Here is a 19,561-nt window from a genome sequence, read left to right as displayed (position 1 = left end):
ATGAGTGTTTCATCCAGTGTGTTTTAACCAGTATTGCAATTAAATCCCAGGTCTTCAGTTGAGCATACACATTTCCTTTGGCATCACAACAGCTATTTTCTTTTTTTTTTTTCCTGTCAGAGGAGGAGAGAAACCCAGTATTCCCATAAAGCACAAAAAATACAATTGGATTATGAATACAAGTCTTCCAAGATTTTTTTTCCTGTTCATCCTTTGGATTTTAAGTCAGTTCTGGTTCAGTACCTCTGTGACATCAGAGAACAGAAGTGCCTGTGCTACAGAATTGTCCTTGGCTCTGGTTCTCCAGCTGTATAACTCCTGCTTGGACGTTGAGTTTCTTTTGTTAGGTGGAACACTGCTCTAGGTCTGCCCCCTAAACAGTGTGTGTGTTCTGTGCAGTACTGACTCTTCTCTGAGGTTGCCTCTATTTCAAGACTGTTTATCTGCTGCCTGATAACATCTCTTGTATTCTTTCTTTTGCCTGGTTGATCTGCACTGTTACCGGCCCTCTGTACACACGGTTAGAAATGTGGATTTTGGCATAGGCACAGATGTCCAGGGCTCTGATTGTGCTGATCAGCCTCACTGGCCTTGCCCCCACCTGTGATTCCTGGGACCAGGAGCCACAGTTGAACTCAGCCCTGGGCCTTCAGTCCCTGCTCGAGCTGCCTTTGAGCAGCCTCTGTGCCCCCAGCTGAGACCCTGCTGGTTTGCACCCTGATCTGTGGACTGACTGCTCAGCTTGGACCTGCCCTGTCACTGCAGACTCGTTGGGTGACCTTGGCTCTGGTTTGGCCCTGGCTGCCACCCCTGGCTCTGCCCAGCTCCACCCCATGGTGGCAGAGGCCTGGCCAGTGAAGCCACCGGCCTCTCTGCCCTTGTTGGCAAGCTCGACACGCGGCTCCTCATCCCTGTCACTGCTCCCTGACAGTTCCTGAAGGTGACTGCTGCTGTTTTATTGCTTCAGGAAAGTAGTAAGCATGAAAAATGTTGGCCAGCTTTTGCAGAGCTTCCTTTTCATCTTTAGTTGGCAGGTGATGCTCATTTCTTGCCAAAGTAGGTTTTACCATGGTGTTTTTCACACAGTTCCTACCTGCAGGTTTTACTGGTATGTGCTGTACTTCATCCACTGCTGGGGAGGATTCACAGTGATTTTCCAACTTCTGTTTCTCCCAGTCTAAAAGAATATCTTTATGGCTTTGAGATTTTTACCAGTATAGAAAATAACAGGACAGGGAAAGCGTATGCATGAAAACATGGTTTGTCAGGGCTTCCTTCTCTGCAAGAATTTCAAGGATGTTTCCAAGCAAAACTGAAAATCAATACTACATTTGCAATCCTAACTGGTTCGTTTTCCCTTGGAGACAACAGCTTGTTGCCATCGTTTTATGAGGCAGTTTGAGGCAGCTGTCATTTGCCAGCTGGTCACTTGGGAAAATGTGTGTTAGCACTAAAATCCAGTTTGAAAGTTGGTGGTTTTGGGCCTAAAGAAAGACTCTCCTTTATAATTCTGATCTCATAGGAGGTCATGGCCTATTGTGTCAGGACATTTGGTACTTCTCTTTAGTTGGTTTTATAATTAAAACATTAGTACACTTACATGATCCAGAGGGCCTCGCCTTTTTGTATCTTTAAAATACTTTCTGCATAGACTTAGAGGTATCAACCTTTATCCCTCATGAAGAAGTGATTTGAAAATATCATGGCTCAAATTTATATTTAGAATGTTTTATCTAGGGGGAGGCTGACTTTTCCCAGGGAATAGATATGCATTATTTGTATAATTTATAGTTAATTTGATGTAGTTACAGATTATTTAGAGTTTTTCCATGGGGGATTTATTTTTTTCAAGGACAAACGGGCTTATTCTCATTTCTTATTTTAGGTAAAGTATCCAAATATAGCAGTGGTACCAAGTAGGTTCATTCCAGTTTTGCTCCAGTTGCGAAAGAACGGCCTCAAATATTTTAAAGGGTAAGGCCTTTTCCTTCGGGTCCTATTTTTAGTGGCTGCTCATTTGCCACACTTCAACATGAAACAGAGATCAAAATACCTTATGTGAAACTTGGGTGATGAGAGGTAGTTTTCTAGAAATGTGTGTCTTTTTTTTTTTTATGCACACAAAGAAAGAGATTAAATATGAACCATCAGAGAACTCTTTTCCTCTTGGTTTCACCACTCTGTTCTGTATAGGAAGAGGTAGAAGACAGCATGAGTAATGTTGGATAACATGTTATGAAAATACATGGGAAAATAACATTAAAGTGTGAGGAGAACCAGAATATGGTGCTAAAAATCTTAATGCCTTATTAGGAAAGCAAAAACATCGATTAACAAATGTAGAGAGAAAAATTTTTGTCACGAGATGAATGGTAGTCATAAAAGTTAGAAGTTCAAAGCATGGTGTCCACTTGTTCTGTAGTCAGAACGTAGTGTTGGTCAGAGGAAGGAATGCCTCATAAATGTCATCTGATTCTACTTCCACTATGCAACTACTGTCTGGGGAGGCAAAGAGGTGCTTGGAGAACTTGGGATATAAACCAGAATTCTATCATCAAAATACAGAAAATTGGAATATGGCCATGAAAAACACACATTCTAGCCCAGCCCTGGGCAGGTGATAACCAGAGGTCTTTTTCTCCCTCTAGCACTCTGTAATGCCAGAAAAGAGAAAGGGATAATGGATTTAGTACTGAAGGAAAGATTCAAGATGATAAATCAATTTGAGGTTAATACTCAGCTCTTTGAAGTTGGACCTTTTCAGTAAAGTCTGGCTTTGTAATCAAGAGCCTGAGCTTTGAGAAGTCAAGAGTAGAGAAAGAGGAAGGAAATGCTCAGATTTCCTTTTTGGGGTTTGAGTGCAATTTAAAAGCACTGGCAGTACCATGGCAGTGAGAGGAGAACAAGGGGATGATCGTGAAGGCCAACATGGTTTTATTGAATTAACTGCAGTGATGCAACCAAAGCTGGGCTGACCTAATTAGATACCAATACCTCTTGGAGACTTACTTTGTAATGCCATTTTCACAGGATGCAATAACAACACCTTTTTAATTGTGTGTACTTTCTAAACTGACCTGATCTCTATTTCCTCACAAAAGAGAAACAAAAAGATGAGAAACAGAGGAAAAGTCAGAACTTGGAGTGACTTCAGATGACAAACAAGTGGAAAAATGAGGGTTGTTCAGCTTAGAAAGGGAAATAAGCTAGAATAGAAGTTGAAAATTAAATTGGAAAGCAGTTAACTAGCAAAAGCATTAGCAGGGACAAAAAGTGTCTGTATGGAATAATTTATTGAAATCTCCTTAAGGATTTTTTTTTTTTTCCACAGCATCCCTTTGTCTTTTCCATAACTGTAGAGTGGGATCAAAAAATGATTAGACATATAGATAGATAGATAAGAATATCTGTACCTTTATTATGGAAGGTAACAGTGGAAGATGTGCTGCCCTCTGGTAGCCAATCAATATTTCAGTTTTGGAAGGAATTCTTTCAGGGACAGAGCTATCCCCTTAAATGCTTCTTTGTACAAGAAATTATGTGCAGTCAGCTGCAAAAATGTTGAGGAAAAGGGTAAGATGCTGGGAGTTACTTGGAGAAGCATTAGTATATGGAATACTTAAATTGAGTTAAAATTTCAGTGAAGAAGAAACTGCTGAGATGCAGAGAAATATGTGTGAGACTCTGGGACTTGTTTTCTCCCAGGTGCTCAGTGTCTGAGGTTTGCTCTCACAGGGCTCCAGGTACTCAACCTTTAGGCTGTAACACACAGCTCACACCTTGTCTTCCCTCTCAACCTGGGTGGGGTTGGGTTTTTTTAATGGCACCTATAAAAGTCCAAATACTCCATCTTGGTCCTTCTTGTCCTTGCTGTAATTTCATCTGTTGCTGGTCAGTAAGAGACAGAGGTGCTGCTGCAATGCAGACTCAGTGTGTGTGTGAGGGTGCCTCTGTCAGAGCACTGCAGGAGAATTGCTGTAACTCTGCAGGGCAGAGGACAGGAGAGAATCTCTCGCTCTCTTTCCCCACCCCCTCTGGCCAGTGAAATGCAGAAAGCAGTGGAGTGGATGTAAAAGCTTCCATGGGGGTACAGAAATCCCTCTGTGGTCCAGCTGCAGTATTTCCTGAATCCAAGAAGGTAGGGCAGGGAGTGGCATTTTTCTGCATTCACCCTCCTCAGTACACTGCTTTTATCTTCAAGGAAAATACATTCTTTCTGCAGTCTAAATTCCCTGTCTGCTCAGACACACATAATGTGGCAGGAAACACTGTTATTTCAAGTGTTTAATTAAACACAAACTTTATTTTTAAAATAAAATTTAAAAAAAACCCCACCTCATAGAAGAGATCTGGAGTGAAATGTTATGGCTGGTGTCTTTCAGTAGTTCAGGCTAAAGGACAGCTGTAATTTATTCTAACCTTAAAACATCTGAATAGTAAATTCAGAAAGAAATGCTTCCTGTAGAAAGTGAAGTGAGATAATGGCTGGAATTGCCTGTCTGACAGCAATAAATATGGCAGCCATCTTTCCATATGACTTCATCAATGTAAAAATTTTCTCTGTTGCTTCTTTTTTTAAGTCACCTGTAGATCACCCACCGGGAAAGATGACCAGTTAAATAAAATCAAAACATGATAGATTTTCAACTTTCCTCTGTTAAATTTTTACATGGAACACTGAAATAAAAACCTAACACCTTTTCTTAAGTAGTAATATGTCTACTGCTTTTGCTGTTAGTGATTCCTGGAAAACAGTGTCTATCCAAAGTAAATTAATGCTATTTTAAATACTTGTTTTAAGAAACAGTTGAAGGGCTTATGGGTTATGCTGTAGCAGCAAACTTGTTTTGGCCTTTATCTTCCTTTTAACCAGTTCATTGTTTTACAGCTGAGCACCAGCAGATGTTCCAGTCAACCTTCTGTTTCCTTGCAGATTCAGTGGCATTGATGTGGTACCTGAAGTGACAAAATATGAATTAGACTAATTATTTTCACTTGTAGTTATTAATACTTTGAAATACACAGAAATTGTCTGTGTCTGGTTCTAAAGTAATTCAACCTGAAATAGGTAGTTATCCTCCATGCTGTCTTGCTTTAAGAGTTTGAGCTCTACAAACATTAGGGCTGTAGGAAGTAGAAAGGAAGTCTTTAAAATCTTGTTTTGACTCATGTTTTCTCCTATTATTACTTTTCTATTAGGAACCTGGTCAGCTTTCTAAGCTAATATACCTTTAGCAGAAAGCAGTAGCTGTGAGTGATATTACCTGAGCATACTGTTCATGATTTCACGTGGAATTACTGGAAGCCTGAGAGACCTGGGAGGGAATTTTGTGCTTTTGATAAGTTCAACAAACTTGTCCTTGTTTGAGATTCAGGTGCAATTGCCTCAGGAGGAAGCTGGTCACAAACTTCATAAACTGATTGATTTTACAAACCCCTGGAGACTGACAGGTAATTTGTTCACAGGTGAAAGTCAGAACTCTTTTAATGAGAACTGTGCTGTGCAAAGATGCATTGTTTGTGTTGTGTATTTTTGTTTCTGAGAGCAAACAGTAGGGACTTTTCCCCTAAAGATTCTGATGGCTTTTTCTGTTTTTAAAAAATATATAATTTCAGATTTTCTATTTCAATTATATACCTAAAACAGTTATGCTGTTATTTTTGCTATGTTTGTATGTTTCTAAGTAAAAACAAGGATGTTTTTGTGTTGGAATTAGAGATATCTTATTTCTTCCATTTTACTATTGCAAGGTATTTTGGTTTCTCTATCCACTACTGCAGAACTTTATATCTGAAATAGCTGATCAGTCATAAACTGATTTTTTTCTATTGCCCCAGTAGTTTTTTAATCTCCAATGTGGTGATTGTTGAGGTTTGCAGAGTTCTGATCTTGGCTGCAGCAGTGCAAGTTTGGCTCAGTGTTAAGTTTCAGGTTTCTCTGTGCTGCAAAGAAAGGCTGTGGTTGTGTTTGTGAACATGCACAATTCCATCCAGTTCAGTGGGATAAAGCTTGAAGGCATAATAGCAGGTATGAACAGATCTCTTGTCTTAATATGGAGAACAGAGCACCAGCTTCTGAAATTCAGGGAATTCTGCCTGTATTTTTTGTAGAGGGAAAAATTAAATGCATATGGAAAGAATTAGCTATATGACTTATTAAATGGGAATGTAGTACAGTTTTCTGTGCTCAGAAATTCATCCTAGCAATATTCAGTTAGACTTCAATAAGGTGGTTCATTATTTACAGAGAATATCCTGCTTTCTGGAATGATCAGCAGAAAGAAGCCTAAAATCACAGTTACTCTTAATTTTTAAAAATTCCCTTTTCTACCTGCCATTAAAAAGGAGAGGATTGGCAGTTTTGTGCCTGTGCTATATATTTAATCACAAAAACCAGTGATTAAAACAGAAAAACAAGATAAAGCTTAATTTTATGGAAGCAGTAGTCAATCTGCATGAAGCAGCTTTCATCACTGGAGTTTTTGTTACACACTGCAACATCTGAAATGCTGTATTCTTTTAAAACTTTTTTCAGGCTCTGAAACTGTATTTTCAAAGTATCATGGTTGGAGCTCTCATGTTGGAAGCGTTTTGAACTCCGGTTTAGTTGGCAGTTTGCTCACTATCCTTTTTCCTTTTGTGGTATATCTAGATATTTCAAAAAAGTAGGGAAGGACAGGTTGGCTTCCTGACAGGGTTTTGATGGAAAATTTCCTTAAGTTTATTTGGCTTTACATTTTTAGTCTGGAGGCTTTGCCATAGGCAACCAGTGTACAAAGTACCTGTGATGGCAGCTCTACATTTAGCTGTCAGCACCACGGCATAATCTACAAACCTTCAGCTCGCCTTAAAAGGGGGGAAAATACTTCTTTCATTTAGGTTTTGAAGGGAGGTGTTGTATTTGTGAGATCAACATAGCAGTAGAGAGTTCTGGGTGGTTTTTGTCAGAAAGTACCATTAAGGGCTGTGTCAAGTTTTCAATAACTGCAGATTTGGCTGCCAGTCACCACTGTCACCACGGCGTGGCCGACTGCCTGTGATCATTCAGATCATTTGGAAGAACCACTCTGGAGCTCCTTGTGCTGAAACTCTCATTCTGGATTTTTAAACCTCCTGAAGCTTGTGCTCTTCCCTCGAGGGGAGGCAGCTGAGCAGGGGGGACTCTTTGCCAGTGAGACCCCCCGGTCCTGTGGCCTCCATTGCATCTCTTCCTGCCTGGAGTGCCCTCCCTGGACACGGAGCTGGCAGGAGTGTTCCCGGGATCACGGAGCTGCACAGCTGGGGATCAACAAGGGAGAAAACAGCTGACCCATGAAAGGTGTTCTGCTGATTCCAGAGACTAAAAAAGGGCAGGCTGCTCTGTAGGTGTAGAAGAGACCCAGCACTGTGAGTCAGGTTAGGCGGGAGAAGAGGTAGGACTCTTTATGGGCAGTAGGAGGAGTGACAATGATGTCTGGTTAGTAGAGCTAATCAGATTTTACTGTGCTGGAGACCCAGATATCCAACTGCAAATACAGCAGAATCTGGACTTTCAGCAGCAGTGAGAATGCTAATTTGCTATACTGGTTTAGGAGTTTGACTCTATTTAATTGTAATTCTGAGAAAAAGTATTTTATCTTTCACCTCTCGTAGGAGAGGAGAAGAATGGTTGGTAAAGCTAGTTTAAAAATAGCCTGAAGGGTCTGACATATTCAGCTGTGTATACAAAGCTTACCAAATTACAGAAAGAAATGTAATATATAGTAATGGTGTGCTTCTCAATTTCACCAGCATTTTTACTTCCCGCCTCCTAAAGTGCTGAGATATTTTAAAGTACCTGTATTCTGAGTTCATGTGGTTTACTGTTTGACATATGAGACCAGGTTATTCCTGGGTCATATTTTTGAGATTTCCCCTGGAACCATAAGGATAAGAAGTATGTATTTACATGAAAGATGAGAATATAGTGTGTTTTCTTGACTTCAGGAGCTGGAACTTTAAGAAAGGCTTGCACTTCTGCTTGCTTGGTCAAACCAGGTTATTTGATGAGTTGGATTGTTATAAATCAAAATTTCCTTTATTCAGCTATAATATGAAAAAGAAGGAGAGGTTACATCCATATCCTGCTCCAGGATTATCCTGAAGGATGGGGGTCCATTCCAGGGAGCAGTTGTGACATTCCTGAGAGCGAATGGGCACTTGGGTCCCCCTTGCCCTTACCCTGGGGCCAGGAGTGAGAGCTCGAGGTTCTGCCCGAGCCCCTGGCAGGATCAGGCCATTGGGATTGCAGGATTGTGCTGATGTGGGGCTGACTGTGAAACCATAGGCTGCTTCCTGCTTAGATTCTGAGTTATGATTTATGTATTACAAACTCCTTCCATAAAAGGAGGTGCTGTACCTTTAAGTAGCACATGCCGTCTAACCATCAACAGGCATCTCTTGCAAGCAGCGTTAGCCTGTTTCTCCAATCATGCCTGCCTAAGTCAATAACGCTTTGCCAAACCTCCTCGTGCATTAAAGGTTACCGTTTAGCTTGTTCCATGAATCACAGCAGATGCATAACTTGGCAGTGACCATTCCTGTCCCTCCCCTTCTTCGCTTCCTACTGCCTGCAGCCCCCCAGCTCCGAGCTGGCCGAGCCCCCTCCCCCAGCAGGGAGAAGTCATTACATGAAGAGATCAACTTACCAGTTGTCTTCAGAGCAGTGGCTGAGAGCAAAGCTCCTGGTCGGACCGTGAGTGCGAGAGCAAGGGGGAGAGGGAGAAAGACTCGTACCTACGAGAGCTGAGGGCTGTGATACTGAGACACAAGTGCATCTGCTTGCTGTTAGTACTTGGCAGAGGGTTCTCCCCTCCAGGGTAGCTCTAACTTTGGGTAATAATGTTTGTCAGCTACCTGATACTAACGTTGCTCTGCTTTCAAACAGCAGTGTTAGCAAGACCTGGGGGTGAGGTAAGCAAAGTATAATGTCTTGTCAAAAATTGTCTTGTCAGAGTTGCATTTTCTTCATATCTATTAAGATGGGACCGTGAATGATTTTTATGCTGTTAGACATTTTTAGAATTGCCTTGTTTGCTTCGTGTGTAAAAAGCTGTTGTTTTGTTTGGGTTCAGTTTGGGGGATTTGTGTTTGCTTTTTTTACTGTTGGTTTGGGTTTGTTGGGGTTTTTTGTGGGTTTTTTTTTGCAAAAGCCCATAGGTACTAAAGGAGAACAGTTTGCAAGTTAACTTCTCTCGACAGTTCGCTTTCTGTGAGAGATGACTAATTTGTGAATTTTTCTTTACTAATATTCAGAGAAATATGATACTCAGCAGCAGTAGATGGTAGTGTTTTCTTCATATTTTCTGCAAAAAAAACGTGCACTATTGAAAAAGTTTTTACACAGGCTATATTTTGGGGATGTGGGCATGTGAAAACCTCAGGCTTCATTAATAACATTCTCTTTGTGCAAATACATGTAATGTTAGTATGTGGTAGGGCAGAAAAAGCTTGATTTTTTTAAAAAATGCATATCATATCATTAAAGAGGGACTTCATGCATTCCTTATATTCCTAATTCCTCAGTCCTGAACAGTGGAATAGAACAGCTCTTGCTATGCTTTAAAAAGTTGCTACTTGATTTACGAAGAGACGTTTTCTGGATTTTTGTCCTCATCAGAGCAGTTTGTCATCAAGTTCTTATTTCATACCAAAGCAGAAATTTTCAGCTGGTCATTTGCCATTTAGGAAATAATTCAGCGAGCACAGTACTGTGTTAGATAAAAAATATTCCATCTAATGAAATTATTAGCAGAAACCACATTTGTTACTCATTCTGGCTCGCTCTGACTGAAATGTGATGTGTAGCTGTGCATTGTAAGGGAATCATTGGCTAGTTTTGTTCCGTAAATATGCCTTCCTTAAGTAAATCTTCTGCAAACAGTGTTTCTGGTTTAGAGCCTTGTCTTTTGTTAGCCCTATCATAACTTTATAGTAGCCTAATGAAGTCCAGAGCCATTACTTTCTCTGGTAAAAGAAAGTGGAAGTGAACTGGAAAAAACACCTTGTCCAACAGCGTGTGGTTGACACTCTGTAGCTCATATGTCTAGATAGAAACTTTATTTTAGTTTCAGGGTGGTTTAATAAGAGAAGCTGTAACGGTTTCGATTCAAGAAAATGACTCAGTGAAATCTTGAGCTGCCTTTGATCTAGTGAAAGCAGGGAAAAGTTTTCAGCAGAGTCTCAACAAATTTAAGTGGTTTGATGATCAGAGCAACTGGAAGCTGATCATTGCCCTCTAGTTGTCACAGGAGTTTTTAACTTCCTGGTTGATTGTTACCGAGCACAGAAAATGATAGATGGACTCACCTTGTCCAGACTGAGGGACCTTAAAAGCTGTGGTGGCTCATATGGAAAATATTTCTGTCACCACTGCAGGCACATGTGGTCTTCAGAGATCCATATAAAGAACAAATCTAGAGCAGCAGCAGTGTTGCCTGCCAATTATCCTCGTTAGCAAGTAAAATAAAAGCAATGCTGTGTTCTTACCTGGAAATGAATTTCTGCTGTAAAAGTGCAGTGTGGAATGTTTTAGCACTGTGATCCATATGCCAAGTACTTTAAACTGTACTACTGTTCTGAGTTTTTCAGCTAATACAACCGACAGAGTATGAAAAATGGCCTGTTACTTTATCAATGAATCTTAGGTTGTAGGTTTTAGTGTAGGTAGTGAGAAATTTTCTCCTTTATTATGTTCATATGGCTAATTTTGAAAATTCCGTAATAAAAAATATACTGCATCTACTGTTATTAATATAATATTTCTTTGTCCTGTATTGTAAGAGACCACCCGATAATCTTGTGCACTTCCCTGCTCCAGCTGCAGAACCTTGGCTACATAAATATTATTTCTCTAGGAAATTACTCAGTAAAGATTTTTCCCCTGGTTGACAGTGAATTGAAGACACAGAATATAAGAGAGAAGCCGTTTTTTAAAGGAACTTGTACTGTAGTTTTGTGCTCTTCTGAACTGTTTTGTATACTTCTCTGAATATTTTAATTGATTTATAGGTATGTATTTTTAAAAGTTCTGCTCATAAAAGTGTCAGATTTTGATAGATTATAAAGTCAATGGGAAGCTGCTTTACTTGCCAATTTGTTTTGTCTGTATTTTAATGCTGCAGAACTTTGACTGTTCAAGAAACAGAAAATTACAAAAATCCAAGTGTTACTTTTTTCCCTTATAAATCTTAAGGCACCCCTAACACTTGTTCTGATGTGTGTGTGATTATGTTCTGCTTTTCATTTGTTGTTGATTTAAGGCATGGCTTGGCATGAAGTCAGTGAAACTGCATTGCATCACTTTTCCATCCAGGAGGGAAGGAAGGTTGCACAGCTTTGCAACTTGCACCGTGTTTGTAGTGGCCAAGCACAAAGTCTTTTTGCGTGTGTGCTTCTTAGGAAATGAGCATGTTGAACTCCTAGGCTCAAAACAATACTTAATCAAGGTTCCCACCTTCCCACGTCTTTAATCTGGTGGTTTGGAATCATCTCTTGCATGAAAATCATTGGTTTTACTGGATATATTGAGCTTAAGAAATCTTTGAGCAACTAGGGAGTTTTCCTGAGGAGTAGACCATCCCCATACTTTCAAGTATTCCAAAGCCTATCATTATTCTTCACTCACAAGCAGGTAGGTAGCCTTTTAAATAGTTTTCTCAGTACACTTCATAGATATTTGTATTCGAGAAGAGAATTTCACAGTCCTTGAGATTTTCGTTGTTTCAGCTGAATTCTCCCATTTCAGTAGCTTCCTTAATCTTGTACAAACTGACCATCAATCAGTCCCATGAGCCCTGCCTGGCTCAGGACAGGTGTCAGTGAAGCTGTGCAAATTTACTCAAGTCACCAGCCTGGCCTTCTCAGCAATAAAGCAAAACCAAATTGTGCCATTCTCAGTTTTGTTTGAATTGTTTTCTATTGGCATTTAAAAAAATTCAGTCTAGCTTACAAAATGTGTGGACAAAGGGAACTAAGTCTCACATATACCTTATGTGTTGGTTCAATCTGTATTTTAATGTGACAAGTAATCATAATCTGACTAATCATAAAAATACATGATTTGTGACTTAACACAGAACTTTCAGCATGGATAAGTGAATAGAACGGCTTTGTAAGATCTAAATCTTAATTATTTTCAGTTCTTCAGTAGTATTTGCTCAGGTAACAGGATGTTTTGCTGCAGTTAAGCTGTTTATAGAAGCAGAAGTTTTATTTAAATACGTGGATACTGTTTAGAGTATCTGATAGTGTTCAGCTTTCTTCATAAACTAGTTCAACATGAAGTGTAGAAGATACTAAACAAAGTCCTTGAGAGTTGTTTTAATATATTTTTTTATTATAAATAAATTTCACAGATGTGAAGTGTTTCTCTTTGGAATTTGGGCATAAAGAGGGTGAAAGTATCACGTTCTACCTGCTAAATGTGTAAAGGGTGTCTGAGCAGCTTGTGGTGCTGCAGACACTGCTTGGTCTCATCGGTGGCTTATGGGCCAACACATGGAACAGTTGTTCTCCACCGTGTCCCAGGCTGCCAGAGCAGGAATAAACAGACAGGAATGCTGAGGACCCCATTGCCATTCATTTCCACCTCCACAGGAGGTCACTTGTCCACAGGAACCAGAGAGCCAAAGTGAACTTATCGACACCTTAAAAGGTCACTCAGTTCTGAACAGGTTCAGGTGTCACAATCCCAACTGCACAAACACAGCCCATTGTGAGAAACATCTCAGTGTTGGTGCCAGCACTGGGACTGACTTCTGTGTGGTGCAATGTGAGTGGAGCTTTCCCTTGCTGATCTCAGACTGCTGAAGCAAGAGTTAAAAATCACAGAAGGCCCAAACACGTTGAGGTCATGGCCCTTTTGACACTGTCTCTTGACTGACTTTTTTCTTATCAAGGACTAACTCTTTGTTGTGACTTGTTGTAGTGAAATTTCTGACCTTTCTCAGTAGAACCTTTTGGTGTTGTCTGGGCAGACCTGATGCACGTGTGGCCACTGGTGTGTGTCCTTGTGCAGAGGTGGAGGAGAAGGTCCTGAGAGATCACACGTGTTTGGGTAACACAGTTTCATACATTTCTGTGGAAGAGCAGTGTGGAGAATGAGCATGGGAGTGCTTGTGCTACATGGCTATTGATGGTCTTCATTTATTGCATCAACTTTACCTTCCCAGTCACATTGGCACAGCCCTAATTACTGTTGCATCTGTGGATTTTGTCGTCTTCAGGTTTTTAATCCTTATGCTAGTCCTGGGAGGTAGAAGAGTGCTATTACACAGCTGTTACTTTTAAATTCCAGGGCCACAGAGGTAAAATACAATTTAGAAGCTCAAAACAAGTATCAGTGACTTTTATATAGACTTGACAAATCAGCCTAGCACATAACTGGTTTTGTATCCGAGAAACTTTGTATGGCCAGGAGATAAACTAATTCACCTGTGCCTGCTCAGTCACCAGGCTGCAGTTTAGCTGATGCCACTCCTTCAGTTATGGGCAGGGAGCACATGATGCAGCCCAATAAAACGAGCATTTCCATCTCTGACTTTCACTGGGCCAGCATATAAGAAAACATAATTTCTCCCACTGACATAGTGACAAAAGTAATTTCTCATCTCTGTACCTGAGTATTCCCATCTGCAAACCAATGTTAATAGGGTTTCCATCGATTCTCCTGAGAAATTGATGTCACCTTGACTATTATTTTGCCATAAAACATCACCCTTCACCCTTCTGTTTATGAAGCATGAGAATGTTTGAGAACCTTTGTGGACTGGTAACTAAGGAGGGATTGAACCATTTATTTGTTTAGCGCACATAAAAGAAAGTTATTTGGATTTTCTTTAAAATTACTCTGTTCTGAGTTAGAAAAAACAGATGGTAATTTACATATGGCAGTAACTGCTGACATCACCAGTAAAACATCTGAAAGTGAGACATACCATAGTTGAAAAATAATCCTGTCAAGTAAATATCCACAGCCCTGGTCAAATTATAAGAATATGCTCTGTATTGCTGTAAGTACTACAGTACACGTTTATTTGACCCCTGACATTCCTGCCTCACTCTTCTTGGCTTTATTGTCTGTCTCAACTGCAGTATTAATAATAGAACACTGTTTTTGCTTTAAAAACTCTGACGTAAATTTAGTGTAGTAGGATGTTCACCTTAAAGTTAATTACATTCTAGCAAAACGCCTCAAAGTGTGTTCTTCACCCTTTGTGATGGGGTGGAATAAATATTCTTCCAGTTTTATTCTCAAGATTTCTCTGTGGCATTTAGTTCTTCCTATGAGGTGTATCTGTGCCTATTCTTGAGGGAAAGACAGGACTGAAATCCCAGCAGAGTGACCAAAGGCTGGGAGGACACTTCCTTAATAGCTCTCAGATCATTAGCCTGGATCCAAAGCCTTTTGGCTTTGGGCTCTGGTTCAGGCTGTGCTGAGCTTCTTGTTCCGTGCCATAAACATCCAAAAGACAGATTGAGGGCTGCAGGAATTCCCACAGTAATTACAGCATCATGCTCAGTCCTACCAAAGTTAAGCTAAATTCATTAAGTCATTACCAAATCAGAGGTTACGTGTGATGGATGAGCTAATTTGTTTCTGAGATGTGGTTCACAGACTGTTTTCTGGAAAGCTGTTCTAGAAACTTGTTGGATTACTTATTAGATAGACTTGTGTTTAAATAAATGTACCGTGAATTTTGTACGTGGAAATACCGTTTTCCCTAGAAACTAACAGTTTACAAAATACTTTCTTGATCGTATTTCATTATCAGTATCCGTTCTTTTGATTTGCTTTATGGGTTTTTTTCTATCTTTGCTTTTTGAAGTAATAATTCTCTTAAAATTGAGTTCTAATGAAGGTATTTTTATCACTGTAATGTAAATGCTTTTTCTTCTGGCACAGTGAGTTTAACTTCAATTTCTTAGGATTTTAATATTTGTTCCAAACATGCTGAGCGTATAAACGGAGCAATGAATTTAGAAGGCAGGTAGTTTATATTAGGATGCATTGAAAGGTATTCACAAACAACAGAAAAGGGATGAATAAAGATCTAGTAAGTAAAATAAGTCCCTGTGATTATTTTTTAAGTCATAACTGTCATTGTATAAGTAGATCTTTCTTCTAAAGACTTCTTTGGTTGTCCTATCTCTTTATGGCAATGTTATAGGGCTCTGAATTTTTAAGTGCTCTGATGTATAATAGGGCACAGGAATGTGTTCCAAGACTCATAAAATCTTTAATTAAAAGAATGGAAATTCTTGTAAACTCCTGGTGGTTGCCTTTAAGTAATATCACTTCTTAAAACACTTCCCGCTCCCTGGTCTGTGAGATTATCTTTCATTTTGTGTTCAGCACTGTTACATTCTGTCTCTGGGTGATGGACACATTTTAGGGAAACAAGTTGATTATTAAGAATTCCCCAGCCTCTCTGGAAGGGAGACCTGGCACACAAAAGAGACTGTGCTAAGTAACTAAACAAATGCTTTGCTGGTAAAAGTCAAAATATCATTTTGCTCCCAGCTTCCCTGCAGGTGACTCTGCTGGAGATGGAACCCAGCAGTGCTTACCAAGCTGCTGCTCAGAGCCTGGGAGTCCAGAGTTGGGGGAAATTATTCAGTCACCAGATTTTGCCTGCATGGTTGAAGGACAGTGGATAGAAGGGGACTGTGTGTGTCACACACATCCCTGTCCTTACTTGATCTGTGCTTTCATCGTCGTTCCTTCAGTGCCACTCGCTGTTCCTGGCAGCCAAAAGGACAGCAGGCATCAAACATCAGTCCCTGGGGTGTTAAGGACCCAAGGGCACCAACCCAGCAATTATATCCCTGACAGCAGCTACATTGCTTCTCTTTAAAGACCCTTTTAAATGAGACACATGAAAGTGGAGCATGAGAGAGTATTAAATTAAAGCTTTGCCTGTGTATGTCATTGCCTGAAGCTGTTGAGCTGTTTCTTCATGGGTTACAGGTATTATTTTCCCAGCATGTGGGCTGGGAGGAAGGTTTTATCAAGAGACAGAAGTTTTTGACAAATTTCCACTCCCACCTACTTGGCAGTCACAGGAGAATGAGGTGAATTAGGAGTCAATAAATTCATCTTTCCAACCATAACTGCTTTTTGACTGAAGCATAACGTTTGCTTCCATTTTTCCTGAAATTTCTTCCCAAAATGGCATGGTGCTGGGAATAAATCCTTTAAAATTTTTGACTTCAAGGAAAAATCCCTGTGTTGTTAAAATTTTTAATCAAAAATTTAAAAGGTTTTTTAGAACTGTTTTTTAAAAAGATAACTGACTACTGGGTAAGTCATCACAGGTAAATGATAACATAGCAGTAGGAAGCTTGGTAGCTTCATATGAAATTCCCTCCTTGCTCCTTGGAAGTTGAAGTTGTAGGAGCAATGGTAAAAGCATATGGAAATGCTGCATTTTGATCCCAAACAGGGAATAGATTTACCACAAGAAATCACCCCCTCTGAGGAAAGATTTCTTTCTCCTAATGTGCTAATTTCACTATGCATTTGAAACAAGCTTAAGGTAACTGCTGCAGAGACAACAAAGCCACATTTGATAGCAGTCAGTGCATGGAGGGTGTATTAACATCTGACAGAACGTCTGAAACACGTACTGGACTCTTGCTTGTAAGTACTTGAAAAGTGAGATTTATTTAGTGCTCGAACGAGCAGGTGATAGTGAAGTATTCTAGCCAGGGGCACCAACTGTTTTGATGTTTTACCTGTGAGCCTGTATCCTCTAGAAAAGCACAAGGACACAGAATAACTGTATAAATTGCTTTTCTTATTTCCTCATTAAGTGGAAAATTCTTGCTGAAATGGCAGAATTATCTTATTTGAGCCAATCTGTTCAACTGAAGATGGTTTGGTTAAATATTTGCTTATATATTTTGAGAGTGAGAAACTCAGGAACAGATTTTCTTGGTGCTGTGGAGGAACTAGGAGGGAGCAAGTGATAGGTACATGGTGGTCCCATGCCACTGAGGAGAGAACACACATACCCTGCTCATGACATGAGGTGATTACAGTATCAGCTGCTCTGTGGCTGCATCTCATCCTTTTGAGAATTCAGGTACTCAGGTGGTTGTCTGGTATTTCAGGGTCAGCTATTCAGTGTTCTCCTGCTGATGCCTGGGAGAGCACACGCAGAATGCTCGTGAGGTGTTCCATTCATGGAGGTGATGGGATGGCACTGGGATGAACAGTGCAGTACCAAAGAACTCAGTGATTAGGAATGATCAACATAAGAAACAGAGATATTTCTTCTGCTTTATTATGGAAATGAACAAAGCTAAAGCAAAGCAAAATGATAAGTAACTCCACCATTGGACCATTCTGGTAGTGGAAGTAAGAAAATACCCTGTGCATCCAGCTGTCACAGTGTGGCTCCTGGGGGTTATCTCCAGGAAGATCATGTCAGCAGAGGTTGGGTTGTGTCCTACCTTTTCTTTCTGAATGATCACCACTTCTGATTTTTAGATGAGAGTGAGAAATACAAGAAGTGACAACTGATGTTGTGATGCTTTACTTGTAATCATAGGAATCAGTTTCTAACCATGTAAAAAATGGCTAAGTAAAACCATGCTTCAGATTCAAGTAAAGGTAAAAAGCCAAAATAACTTGTTCAGAAGAAATTAGAGAGATTAGTAGTCTCCTTTTTAGGGGTACTAACTTCCCTTCACGTTGCTGTGTCAATACTGAGAGGCTTTAAAGGAACCTTCATCTCAGTGAGAATTGGGCCAGAAATCTATCAAATATGGTTCTGTTTCTTTTTTGTTCTCACTCCCAACAAACTACCTGAATATCACAGTATTTTAAAGGTGATAATAAATGTTATTTCTTAAGTGTGGGCTTTTTGTGTCCATCAGTTTTGCTTTAGCAGTGGACACATTAGGAGTCATTAGGCATAGTGGAGTCATTAGGCATAGTTCAGTTTTGTCATTCTCACTTGTAAGAAACGAGCCAGCTGATTCTTTTATGAATTTCCCTAAGGCAGTTTTAGAAAAGGAGAATCAGTAAATATCTGTTTACAAGACAAGATATGGTGTACTGAAAAAGTAGGAGTTATTTGAAAAAAATCTAATAGATTTTTCCATGTTGTCAGAAGTCAGTATTGATGCACAGAAGTCCATTAGTCCTTGGAAGGAGTGGCAGTTGATGCAGCTCCAGCTGTATATGCAGCCATTCATTTTAGGAATTGATTGAGAGCAGATGAGATCAAAAGTTAACATCTGCAGCTGTCTCTAGCTGCTAAATAAGCATTAAGAACCTGGTGAAGCCGTATTTTAGTGAAGGATAAACACTTCAGAACTTGCAAGTCCAAACTTCAGGTCTTGCAGGACCTCGAGTTTCAACACTGGGTTCTCTCTGTTGAAGGGGAAGGTGGGAATACCCAGCAATCAAGTTAAAATTTGCAGAACTTCACATCTCCCTGTAAAAGATAAGAAGTTAGTTCTTGGATAGCAAACTGATGTTGCTAAAAAATGCTAATACTTCTGCTTCAAGTCAGAAGGAAATTTCTACATCATAAACAGTTTGGCAGAATTTTAGAAAGAAATGAATGCTGTTGCTTAAAACGTTGTTTGCTTTAAGAGGATTTGGCCAAGGGAAGTAAGGAAATGACCTGAAAAACAATCAGCCTTGTGCAAACTATTGGAGACTTCATTAGGGAGACGTTGCAGGGAAGCAGAAGTGGAGGATCAGCACTGGGAATGTCAAGGTAAAGTCTTGGCTTGCATGAAGATGATGAAAGCCAAATGGTCACTGATTTAAAAGTGTCATAAATAGGGTTTTGATCTCAGCAACTGAGGATTTAGGAAAGATGTCATTAGCCAAATCCTGCTGCCTTGATTAGATGCAAGTTTTCCTATGTGCATTATACAACTCTGTGCAATGGCTGAGTTGTAAGAGCATTGGTTCAGAGGATCTGGAAATGAACGTGGTATCCTGCAACAAAAGGAATGAAAAAACCATCTGGTGTGGGGCATTTCTAAAAATAGTAAGAGCTGACTAAACTCTGTGCAAACCATTTTAAATTTTAGAATGTCAGTGCTAAAATGAAGCAGAAATGCTGTTCCTTTTTCATTCAGAAAAGTCCTGTAGCCTAGTAAGTTTCTGATTTTTATGCATTTATTTATTAAATCTAATTTTAAAACACTGTCAAAAGGTGGAGAGTGGTGGATGGTCTGTGTGTAATTCAAGGAGTGCCCAGGCATGTGCCCTGTCCCAGTTAATCACAGACAGCTCTGCCTGGATAACAACCCTCTGCCAATGCACAGAAGGATCAAACAACGCTTCAGTCTGGATGTTTGGTGACACCAGTCTCAGGGAATGTTAGATTGTAAGCTGGATGTATATTTAATTACCAGTATTGCATGGGGGGGTATTTCAGCCTTATTGTTCCACTTTTTTTCAGATAGTAAATGTTCTTATGTGATGAAACTGCTCTGTGTGCCACTGTTGATGATTAGTGGACGTTCTTCCATCTAATGTCCATCCTGTATGTGATGAAGTCTTTGTATGTGGCCT

The 19,561-nt window shown here is 39.9% G+C and overlaps 1 protein-coding gene across 1 annotated transcript in view; it reads left to right on the top strand.

Moving 5' to 3' along the window:
* The first annotated feature begins 8,844 nt into the window (after positions 1-8,844).
* Positions 8,845-19,561, top strand: part of THSD4 (thrombospondin type 1 domain containing 4) — a 96,679-nt gene continuing 85,962 nt past the window's right edge. Inside the window, exon 1 of the mRNA XM_032700490.1 lies at positions 8,845-8,931. Coding sequence (XP_032556381.1) covers positions 8,860-8,931 — 72 coding nt within the window. The 5' untranslated portion in view covers positions 8,845-8,859. The remainder of the gene's footprint in view (positions 8,932-19,561) is intronic.

Source organism: Chiroxiphia lanceolata, chromosome 12 (genome assembly GCF_009829145.1).
Source record: "Chiroxiphia lanceolata isolate bChiLan1 chromosome 12, bChiLan1.pri, whole genome shotgun sequence".
In the NCBI taxonomy this organism is placed as follows: Eukaryota; Metazoa; Chordata; class Aves; order Passeriformes; family Pipridae; genus Chiroxiphia; species Chiroxiphia lanceolata.
The sequence above is the reverse complement of the archived record's forward strand: the minus strand, read 5'-3'. Positions and strand labels throughout refer to the sequence as shown.